Below are 12568 nucleotides of genomic sequence, written 5' to 3' on the forward strand. Positions count from 1 at the left end.
ACATCATTTTTACTGGTCAGATCAAGTGGACACGGAGTTGAGGTGAAGGGTGAATATTGGGGTACTCAATTGAAAAAGCTATATTGGCATGGAAAACATTGCCAAAGCAGGTACAAAATAGATTTTGAGGGCGCAGGATGGTGAACTCATGTTTTCAAAGAGAATATGGAATGTTTCTGCACGGTAATACAATATTCATATTTACACTCCATACTGTCTGAAATACAGTTAGGTCTGGAAATAATTAGACACTGACACAAGTTTTGTTATTTTGTCTGTTTACCAAAATACAGCTCCGGAAAAAAAATAAGAGACTGCTGCACCTTTTCTATCCTTTGAAAAAAAATCGAAAAGGAAGGTTTGAGTGAGGAACAGAAAAGTTAAAATTAAGAGACCACTGCAAACATATTTAAAAAGGTATAATATTTTACTTCAGCACACTAAATAAATATATCTTGAAAACAATAAAAAAAATAAATCATATAGCGCCTTTTTCAGTGTTCCAAAAATCATGATAATCTTTCATTAATCAGAATCTAGGTAAAATGTTCAATTAATCGTGATTTAGATTTTAAGTCATATCGTCCAGTCCTATAGACTACCATGGCTTTGTCAGATCCTTTTATTTAGTCAATAAAAAGAGGGTGAAATGCTCTGAAGCAGGATGTGACCTGTGCAACTGACTGCCTCTCCCAACCCCACAACACGTCCCTCAAACTCACTCCCCTCCCCACTTCCACTATAGTAATACATAATTTTTTTAACCAGTTTTGTTAATGGGTTGTTATTTATTCAAGCATGATAGACATTTTTGTTTATCAAATGGTCAGAAATAACAAGAACATTTATAGATTTCTGTCATAAGGAAACTCATTGCCTTTACTGTACGCAGACCAATCATGGTTACTCTCGTGCATAGTCACCCACCAAAGGCCTATTCTGAACCAGAAAAAATCCTGGGAATATTCTAGGCAATGGCCGAGTCATTCACTTGATCTTAACCCGATCAAGCATGCAATTCACTTACTGAAAACTCAAGGCAGAATGACCCACGAACAAACAACAACTGAATAAAGCTGCAGTAAAGACCTGGCAAAGCATCACAAAGGAGGAGACCCAACGTTTGATGATGTACATGTGTTCCAGACTTCAAGCAGTCATTGCCTGCAAAGGATTCTTGACAAAGTATTAAAAATTTACATTTTATTTATGATTGTGTTAATTTGTCCAATTACACTTAAGCCCCTGAAATAAGGGGACTGTGTATGAATATAGTTGCAATTCCTAAAGGTTTCATACAATATTTTTGTTCAACCCCTTGAATTAAAGCTGAAAATCTGCACTGCAAATTGCATCTCGGTTGTTTATTTCAAATCCATTGGGGTGGGGTACAGAGCCATAATTATGAAAATTGTGTAAGTGTCCAAATAATTCCAAACCTAACTGTATAGATTGAGAGGAAATGTCAGGTTTATAATCTAGGGGATATACAGGGTCTTCCCCACTAACGAAATGCTTATTGCAGGTTCCTGACAATGCCTGTCTGCATTGCCGTAAGGGACTGTTTGCGGTATTTTGTGTGTGGAATCCATGATGTGTGTCTTCCTCAACAGTGAGTTTGTTTTTCCACTAGTTGGGAATATTTCCAAGTGATGTGGATGGCAATGAACTTTAACCTGCTTAGCGTTGATGTCCATCCTCAGCTTCCGAATGTCAACAATCAACCGTTCCGTTGACGTTAAAGCCAGTTTTTCAACCTGTCTCCACCCTGTAGATTGACCTTATTGGTTATCAGGGCTTCATCATGGAATTGGCTTTGTGCATGGCCAGGCGGTCGTATGGAAATAGGAAGAACAGCAGAGGGCTGAGGATATACCCATAGTTGAACCAAGTGTTAAGATGTAGCGCATCGTCACAGCTTGTGGTTTGACTGTCAGGAAGTGCAGGATCCAGATGCAGAGGGTGGTGTCCGGTCCCAGGGCCCTGAGCGTGGTTATATATTCGGAAGGAACAATAGTTTTGAACACTTATAGTTTTGAACAATATTGCCAGTGGACAGCATTCGAAGATACTGTAGTATAGTGTTTGCTGTCACCTGAATGGAAAATGTGGACACGAGAGACTAATTTTAACTAAATATAACATTTGGTAACCACTAAATTATACTATACAGAACCTAATATATTTGTCAAAATGAGAACACTGTGGCCAATGCAGAACATTGGAAATCAATTCATTACCTAAATAGAATCTGACTTTGTGGATATACAGTTGTGCTCAAAAGATTGCATACCCTTGGAGAATTGGTAATATACTGTATGTCCCATTTGTAAAGAAAACATGAGTAAGCAGGTAAAACACATGTATTTTATGTCTTATGGGATTCACCTTCAACTGTAGGTCATAACAGAATGGCATAATCATAAAACAAAACATTGCAACAAAGATTTTTTTTTAATGACCCCTGTTCAAAGGTCTGCATACCCTTAGTTCTTAACACTGTGTATTGCCTCCTTTAGCATCAATGACAGTGTGCAGTCTTTTGTAATAGTTGTCTATAAGGCCCCGAATTCTTGCAGGTGGTATAGCTGCCCATTCGTCTTGGCAAAATGCCTCCAGGTCATGCAAAGTCTTTGGTAGTCTTGTATGAACCACACATTTGAGATCTCCCCAGAGTGGGTCAATGATATTAAGGTCAGGAGACTGTGATGGCCAATCCAGAACCTTCACTTTTTCTGCTGTAACCACAGGAGGTCAACTTGGCCTTATGCTTAGGGTCATTGTGGTGCAGGAAAGTCAAAGAGCGTTCCATGCGCAGCTTTCATGCAGAAGAATGCATATTGCCTGCCAGTATTTTCTGATAACATTTTTCACAAGATTCCCCATGCCTTTAAAGCTCACACACCGCCAAAACATAAGTGAGCCACCACCATTGTATTCTGTTCACTCTAGGCCTTGTTGACTCCTCTTCAAACATAGCGCTTATGGTTGTTACCATAATGCTCTATTTTGGTCTCGTCACTCCAAATTACAGTTTGCCAGAAGCTGTGAGACGTGTCAAGTTGTTGTCGAGCATATTGTAACCAGGCTTTTTTGTGGCATTTTCGCAGTAAAGGCTTCTTTCTGGCAACTCGACCTTGCAGCTATTTTTTGTTCTTGTATTGTGCTCCTTCAAACAACCACACCATCTTTTTCTAGAGCCGCATGGATTTCTTTTGAGGTAAACCGTGGGTTTTTCTTTGTATCCCGAACAATTCTTCTGGCAGTTTGGCTGAAAATATTCTTGGTCTATCTGACTTTGGCTTGGTGTCAAGAGATCCCCGAATTTTCCACTTCTTAATAAGTGATTGAACAGTACTAACTGGCATTTCCAAGGCTTTTGATTTCTTTTTATAAAGTTCCATTACCTTGTTACGCCAAATATTCAAGGGTATGTAAACTTTTGATCAGGGCCATTTGGGTGATTTCTGTTAAATTTAAAAAGGAGCCAAACATTACCATGATAATAAATGACTTCATGGGATCACTATCCTTAAATCAAAGTTTTTGCATGATCAGTCATATTTTCTAAATCAATGCCAAACTATCACAATTTCTGCCAGTGTATGCAAACTTATGAGCACAACTGTAGCATTAAAGTATATTGGTTTTAGAGTTAAGAACCTTTAGACTAGACACCATTGTTGTCAACGATGTTGGTTGTTGTTTTTATGTGGTTGCAGCATAATGCATCAACAATCCATTGAAGCATGGATGCACGCTTCTAGAAGTGTACACATTTCATGCTCCAATTTGCATATTCTAAGAACATTTGCATATTGACAAATGCCCCAATGAGTGTGTAACTTTCTGACTTACTATTGGTAATGTTGGGCTGGACAGTGTTGGGGGGAGACGATTTTTGATCTTCATACACATCTTTCACTTTCTTCTTGGCAGAATCTGAAAACAACATAACATTCATTAGACAACTACTAAATATATCTACTAAATACAAAAAATAGCAAAACTAAGTAGTTAAATGGAAACCTGCGTTTGTATACGTATGTGGAAAAACAGCAGTGCCGTCTATCACAGCATTTAGACTTTCCCAGACAGATCAGTTAATCCATTCACTTAATCTGTTGGTCAGTTGATTATCTCAAACACTCAACACTCCATGAAAACACAGACCAGATACACATGATCCTAATTAAATCAATGTCTTAATTGAGTCTCTATAAGACACTATGTAATCAAAGCTGTAAACGAATCCCTGCAAGTATAACTGCTATCTGTGTCAGGTTCGGAGGTGTACTGAACTGGAGAGAAAGACCTTTGCTTTTCTCCGGAGTCTTGGTTGCAGTGGGTGACTTGCTATTGCCCTCATTGAGACCGGACTCCATCGCTCCAGAAGATTCCGGGGTGAGGGGCTCCTCCTCCGTGTACTTAAATTTGGGGATGGTGTCTTTCAGGAAGTCCCACACCTTGTCCAGGTAACGCGACCTTAAAGAGGTGAGACAAGACACTGTAAAAGCATTTGTGATATCACTAAAGTCCACATAATTGGAGGTGTAGTAGTTTTGTGTGCTATACTAATAAAATGTCCTGGATTGGAACAGAGGATTAATGACTTCAGGTCCCATGCTCTAAATAATTATTATTTCCGAATTTTGGGGCATTTTTATACTTTATTTCAAAGGTGAGAAAGTGGGTGAAATTGTTTTTACTGAAAGATTACTGTTAGGTACTAAATCTCATGTTACAGCAGCACAAAGCCTAGTGTTCTGGACCACACTAGGACCCACTTTCTGACGAAAGCACTAACATAATTTCCTTCTCATTTAGTAGTTATTTTTGTCTGGTATATAGTTAAGCCCAGTCAATTGTCCGCCGTGATAGAGAATGCATTAACGGATGAATGTTGTGAGTCGTGATCAATGTTACTTAGGCCTGGAAGAATTCCATATTAATTAATAACAGACTTGATTGGGACACTTCCCACTTCCCGCACAGCATTTTTAATTAAGCTTACTGAATGATTGGGTTGTCATTATGCTTATTATGACTCATTGACAGCAATAGACTGTTTTCTCCTCCTGCGCTGGCTGCTTAATCTGAATCCCTTGTGAGGATGCGGCTGGAGTTGAAAGTATAACTGTGTTAGTGTGTGTGTGTTCAGCAATCCATAACCAGATTTAACCTGGAATAAATTACAATGTGAGATCCCACAGCCCCTCAGCCCCTATACAGCAAAGCAGAGTAGGTGTGTCTATGCTGGAGCACGCGCACCAGCGTAGGAATTTCATGATGTTGCCCTTCACTCTGCCCGTGATGCCACAAAAATCATGGTACACCCTACAGTCACCATGGCTTTTGTGCCCCTGCTACTGTCAAAATGTCATGGTCAGCAGTTTGTTCGGAAGTTTGTTTGTAGTTTACAACTGAGAACAACCACAAGAACGGACTACATGCAGATAAGCAGGCTAGCTAGTGATAGATGGATGGATGGATAGATATATACAGTGGATATAAAAAGTCTACACATCCCTGTTAAAATGCCAGGTTCTTGTGATGTAAAAGAATGAGACAAAGATAAATTATGTCAGAACTTTTTCCACCTTTAATGTGACCTATAATGTGAACAATTCAATTGAAAAACAAACTGAAATCTTTGAGGGGGAAAAAATAAAAGACACAATAATCTGGTTGCATAAGTGTACACAGCCTTAAACTAATACTTTGTTGAAGCACCTTTTGATTTTATTACAGCACTCAGTCTTTTTGGGAAGGAGTCTATTAGCATGGCACATCTTGACGTGGTAATATCTGCCCACTCTTCTTTGCAAAAGTGCTCCAAATCTGTCAGATTCCGAGGACATCTCCTGTGCACAGCCCTCTTCAGATCACCCCACAGATGTTCAATTGGATTCAGGTCTGGGCTCTGGCTGGGCCATTCCACAACATTAATCTTCTTCTGGTTAAGCCATGCTTTTGTGGATTTGGATGTGTGCTTTGGGTCGTTGTCGTGCTGAAAGGTGAACTTCATCTTCAGCTTTCTAACGGACAACTGAAGGTTTTGTGCCAAAATTGCCTGGTATTTGGAACTGTTCAAAATTCCCACAATCCTAAGGCCCCGGTTCCAGCTGAAGAAAAACAGCCCCAAAGCATGATGCTGCCACCACCATGCTTCACTGTGGGTATGGTGTACTTTGGGTGATGTGCAGTGTTGTTTTTGCGCCACACACATAACACATTTTCCCACATGCTTTTAGAAAACTCCCTGACCAGTTTTCTTCTCGTCTTTTCATCAATTTTGGAGGGAAGTCCAGTTCTTGGTAATGTCTCTGTTGTGCCATATTTTCTACACTTGATGATGACTGTCTTCACTGTGTTCAATGGTATAGCTAATGCTTTGGAAATTATTTTGTACCCTTCCCCTATCTTTCAACAATGAGATCCCTCTGATACTTTGGAAGCTCTCTGCGGACCATGGCTTTTGCTCTGAGATGCAACTAAGAAAATGTCAGGAAAATCCTACTAAAATAGCTGAACTTTATTTGTGATTGTGATTAATCAGAGTCACTTTAAATGATGGCAGGTGTGTAATGACTTCTACTTAACATGAGTTTGAATGTGATTGGTTAATTCTGAACACAGCCACATCCCCAGGTATAAGAGGGTGTGCACACTTGTGCAACCAGGTTATTATTTGTTATTTTTTACTTTTGAAGTTTTCAATTTGTTTTTCAATAGACTTTTTCACATTATAGGTCACATTAACCTGACATTTTAACGGGGGTGTGTAGAATTTTTATATAAACTGTAGATAGATAGATAGATGATTATTTATGTCACGTTTTAGGAAGGGAGACGAAAGCAGGCGCAGAATGTCGGTGTGTTTCCTTTTTAATAAACAAAAACAAAGAAAGCAAAGTGGAAAACCGGCCACTACAAGACGTTCAGGAGTTCCAGGTGTACAGAAAACATGACAAGCACAATGACCGAACAGGGACAGGGAGAAAATGGCTGAACTAAATACACAGACTAACGAGGAAAACAGAAACAGGTGGGGGCTAAACACAGGTGAAAGGAATATACAGATTAACTGAAACAAGAACAGGAAAGACCATACAAGGACAAGCCAAGTCAAGGACAAACAGAAAACACGAAGTGGAACGGTCCCCTCAGGCTGGGACCGTTACAATTTAGTGCTTAACTGAATTAAACCTCTCTGTTTTGGAGGGTGCGTTCATGAGCAACTGGGAAAGTTCCGACCTCAGAGTGGGAGAATACACCTCAACGCTTTTTGAGAAATCCGAATAGTAACGATAGGTTTGACACCACTCGACATGGCAGCGTTTGTGGTGAAACATGTAAAAACTAAAATGACTTTCTCTATGCACAAAAGTCACTATATTTGTTTATTTAGGTCGTACTCATTAGTGCAGGTGATTGTGATGTTAAAAGATACTTTGCTTACTTTTCTACTTCTGGGGAACTGACGTAAAGCCTTCGAGCTAGCTAGTCTTAACATTACCGTCAATAGATGTAATTTCAAGGATTAAAACATGATCATTTAACTTTATGTGGAAAAACCATATCAGTTATTATTCAAAGTATGATATTAAAAAAGTGAATAATATTTTTATGTCAATCATGTTTTTATAAGCAATTCAAGTTCTTTATTTGTAAGCTCCAAATCCTCTTATTTCACTCAATGACCATTGTCCCCTGGCATGTGGCATTTGTGCCTTACACATTTTTGTGACACCAAAGGCCAAATGGCCTTGCCCCTAAAATGACACATTTCCAAGCCTGACACACACACATGCATTGTTGGTGGGTAGAGTTCCCAGGGGTCTGCAGAGGCAGAGATCAACACCCTCCTGCTACCCCCCAAAAAACAGCGTATTGTCGTCACGTTAACAGTGTCTCACTGCATCCATTTTAGGCACCAGACACTGAGCATTTAGGTACCAGGACGTATGGAGTGCCTTTAGAAACAACAGCAAAAGTTAATAACATTCTGTGTGTACCATACTGTGAAAAACATTGGTCCTTTAGTTTTGCATGATGTGCAAATCTAAAGTGTGTCTCTTGATGTAAACTATGTAACACTGCAGTTACAGAGCTCAACTGAAAGAGACCCTGGTCTATACCTGTATGAATACTTTCCAATCAAAAAATGTAAAGAATAGTCCCTAACCCTGTGGGAATGTCCTTTCAGAGCATACAACCTATTTGAAATGTACGCTCAGTCCTCAAAATCCAGGATATTCTGGATATTCCAGGCACACTCATACGCCATTAAGCACTTTATCCTGCAGAACAAGAAAAATGGAGGAGAAAAAGTAAGTGTATGAGGACCCTACTGTAGAGGGATGAGCTCTGGGATCCATCCCGTCAAAGCATGGATGACAGTGAACTCTCCTTGGCCCTTTCTATGTCCTGACACCACACTGCAACACAAACACCACTAAAGTCAAAACACAAACATACATACACACTCAAAGGTATATCAAATACATTAAGGGAACACTTAAATTACATATCGGGTCTCAATAAAGTAAATATATTAAGGATCAAAATCTTTACTTCATTGAAAACAAAATGATGTAACAACAGTCAATAGAAACAAAAATTACCAAGGGACTGAGGGCTGGATTAAAACTCACCAAAAATCAAAGTAAAAAATTTAAATCACAGGCTGTTCCAACTTACGTGAATAACATCACAGCAACTCATAATGTGACTCATTAGTGTGTATGGCCCCCATGTGCCTGTATGCAATCCCGACAACGTCTGGTCATGCACTTGAATAGACGGCGGATGGTGTCCTGGGGGTCACATCCCAGACCTGGATCAGGGCATCAGTGAGCTCCTGGACAGTCTGTGGCGCTACTTGGCGACATCGGATGCACCGATACACACAAAATTAAGAGACCACTGCACCTTTTTCTTTCCATAAAAGTTGAAAAGGAAAGTTTTTAGTGAGGAACAGAAGCGTTCAATTTGCAGTAGTCTCTTAATTTTAACCCTTCTGTTCCTCACTCAAAACCTTCCTTTTCAACAGAAAGAAAAAGGTGCAGTGGTCTCTTAATGTTTTCCATAGCTGTAATGTCCCAGAGGTTCTCAATTGGATTCAGATCTGGGGAACGTGAGGGCCAGTCAGTGGGATCAATGCCTTCGTCATCAAGGAACTGCCTACACACTCTGGCCAGGCACTGTCCTGAACCAGGAGGAACCCATGGCCCACTGTACCAGCATAAGGTCTAACGACGGGCCTGAGGATTACATCCCAGTACATAACAGCAGTCAGGGTACTGTTGACTAGCATGTGGAGGTCTCCAGATCAGAGGATGTCTTGCGGTTGCCTCTCCAGTGCACCTGTTGTCACTTTCATTTGCATCAAAACAGGTGACATGGATTCAAAATCACTTATGCTTCCTAACTGAACAGAATTGATATCTGTGAAGTTGAATTTACTGTGATGATTACGTGTTCCCTTTATTCTTGCGAGACATGTACAGTACATTTACATTAGCACTGAAATAGACACCTATTGGAACACAGACATACAGTACTGGTCAAAAGTATTAGAACACCTCAATTGTTCCAGTTCTTACTGAAATTCACACAGTTAAAAGTCTTAATGAACTCTGAAATTAGAGAACAAATAACAATTGGTGACAAAAAAGAAATAATGGCCGGCCAGCACCAAGGTGTTTCTGGAAAACCACCCGCCACCTCAGGAGGGGAAAACAGGGAACTATCCAAGCAGTGTACAGTAAGGATGGGACACTGTTGACCTCAACTGAGGAGGTAATTGGGCGATGGAAGGAACACTTTGAGGAACTCCTAAATCCCACTAACACGCCCTCTATAGTGGAGGCAAAGCTGGAGGCTGATGGGGAAGCATCGTCAATCTCCATGGCAGAAGCCACTGAGGTAGTCAAACAACTCCACAGTGGCAAAGCTCCGGGGATTGACGAGATCCGTCCAGAAATGTTGAAAGCTTTGGGTGTGGGGGGGATGTCTTGGATGACACACCTCTTAAACATTGCGTGGGAGTCGGGGAAAGTGCCTAAGGAGAGGTGGACCGGGGTGGTGGTTCCCCTGTTCAAAAAGGGGGACCAGAGGGTGTGTGCCAATTAAAGAGATATCACACTTCTCAGCCTCCCTGGGAAAGTCTACTCAAAGGTACTGGAAAGGAGGGTTCGGCAGATAGTCGAACCTCAGATTGAAGAGGAACAATGCAGATTCTGTCCTGGTCGCGGAACAACCGACCAGCTCTTTACTCTTGCAAGGATCCTGGAGGGAGCCTGGGAATATGCCCATCCAGTCTACATGTGTTTTGTGGATTTGGAGAAGGCGTATGTGGGAGGTGCTGCAGGAGTATGGGGTGAGGAGGTCCCTTTTGAGGGCTATCCAATCCCTGTACGTCCAAAGTGAGAGCTGTGTTTGAGTTCTCGGTAGTAAGTCGGACTTGTTCCAGGTGGGGGTTGGCCACTGCCAGGGCTGCCCTTTGTCACCAATCCTGTTTGTAACTTTTATGGACAGGATATCGAGGCGTAGTCGGGGTAGGGAGGGGTTGTAGTTCGGTGGGCTGGGGATCTCATCGCTGCTTTTTGCGGATGATGTGGTCCTGATGGCATCAACGGTCTGTGACCTTCAGCACTCACTGGACCGGTTCGCAGCCGAGTGCGAAGCGGTTGGGAAGAGGATTAGCACCTCTAAATCAGAGGCCATGGTTCTCAGCAGGAAACCGATGGAGTGCCTCCTCCGGGTAGGGAATGAGGCGTTACCCCAAGTAAAGGAGTTCAAGTATCTCTGGGTCTTGTTCGCGTGTTGGGGACAATGGAGCGGGATATTGAGAATCGGAGCAGCGAGGGCGGTTTTGCATTCGCTTTACCGCATCGTTGTGACGAAAAGAGAGCTGAGCCGGAAGGCAAAGCTCTCGATATACCGGTCAATTTTCCTTCCTACCCTCACCTATGGTCATGAAGGCTGGGTCAAAGAACAAGATCGCGAGTACAAGGGGCTGAAATGTTTTTTCTCAGAAGGGTGACTGGCTTCTCCCTTAGGGATAGGGTGAGAAGCTCAGCCATCCGTGAGGAACTCAGAGTAGAGCCGCTGCTCTATGCATCGAAAGGAGCCAGCTGAGGTGGATCGGGCATCTGGTAAGGATGCCCCCAGGACGTCTCCCTAGGGAGGTCTTCCAGGCACGCCCAGCTGGGTGGAGACCTCGGGGTAGGCCCAGGAATAGGTGGAGACATTATATTTCGACACTGGCCTGGGAACGCCTCGGGATCCCCCAGTCAGAGCTGGCAAATGTGGCTCGGGAAAGGGAAGTTTGGGGTCCCCTGCTGGAGCTGATGCCCCCGCGACCCGATACGGGATAAGCGGATGAAGATGAAATGAGAGATGAGATTAAAGAAATAATGGAGTTGTTTTGTTTAACAAAATGTAATCAACATTTTTGACTCATCTAAGCCACCTTTTGCAGACGTAACAGCTGAACACACTCAAAGCATTCTCCAAAATGGAATCAAATACTGTTTGGAAAGTTCTTCTTAACACTGTTGCAGAGGTTCACACAAATGTGTTGCACTTGTGGGTTCATCATCACGCTTCCCCCGCCATGTTTGACAGTTGGTGTCGCACACTGAGGAACCATCCTTTTCCCTACACGATGGCATACAAAAATCCTGCGTGAAAAACCAAAGATTAATCGGCCCATAAGACCTTCTTCCAGTTTTCAGTAGTCCACTGGTGGTACTTGAAGCCCCAGAAAAGCCTTTTTTTCTTATTTTCCCATCATAGAAATGGCTTGCTTACAGCAACTCCGCCCGTCAAACCTGCAGTTCAAAGTCTTCTCTTCACAGTTGAAGCTAAGACTTGCTTATTTCGACAAGCTGCTCTTGAAGCTGTTGTCCTGTGAGCGGCCTATCACACAAGCTGTTGAAACTTGTCTTCTGATTCTGTTGTGGCTTTGGGTCTGCCAGACGTCTTTCTGATCAGAGTATCCTTCAGTTTACAAATTACTTTTGATAATGTAGGACACTGTACTCACTGACACCCTGACTTTCTTTTGAATTTCACTTAAAACAAGACAGACCTCACTGTTATGATAGCCATATACTACTTCCTACAGTGCAATACTGTCCATGTAATGCTTAAGAGGGTGTATTAACACAGTCTGTTACAACACAGTTTGTATACAAACACAGGGTTAGTAAGTAATCAACAAAAGTCGGGACACCTATAGGAATTGCTAGCATCAACTTTCAAGGCTTAATTTACTTCACTTGCTGCCGAACAGCTGTAAGTTGTTAACGCATTACTTGTTCCCTGACTTGAACTGCTAAAATGTAAATAAAAACTTGAAAAATGGGGGTGTTCTAAAGCTTTTGACCTGTAGTGGATACACACACGTTACAACATAATTCATACAGTGCCTCCGGAAAGTACTCCAACCCTTTTACTTTCTCCACAATGTATTTCTAATTTATTGACTTTTTTGCCATCAATCTACACATAATTCCCCATAATGACAAAGCAAAAATACCTTTTTTAAATTTGTGTC

General features: G+C 41.6%; 1 protein-coding gene across 3 annotated transcripts in view; it reads right to left on the reverse strand.

Moving 5' to 3' along the window:
* The window catches only part of adgb (androglobin), a 99341-nt gene that overhangs the window by 72793 nt on the left and 13980 nt on the right, over positions 1–12568 (reverse strand). For all 3 annotated transcript variants that reach the window (XM_020056004.2, XM_013138438.3, XM_020056005.2), the window contains 3 exons: positions 8355–8441; positions 4316–4485; positions 3859–3942 (listed from right to left, as the gene is read on the reverse strand). In XM_020056004.2, the coding sequence (XP_019911563.2) occupies positions 3859–3942; positions 4316–4485; positions 8355–8441 (341 nt within the window). The remainder of the gene's footprint in view (positions 1–3858; positions 3943–4315; positions 4486–8354; positions 8442–12568) is intronic.

The sequence above is a fragment of the Esox lucius genome, chromosome 18 (assembly GCF_011004845.1).
Source record: "Esox lucius isolate fEsoLuc1 chromosome 18, fEsoLuc1.pri, whole genome shotgun sequence".
Taxonomy (NCBI): Eukaryota; Metazoa; Chordata; class Actinopteri; order Esociformes; family Esocidae; genus Esox; species Esox lucius.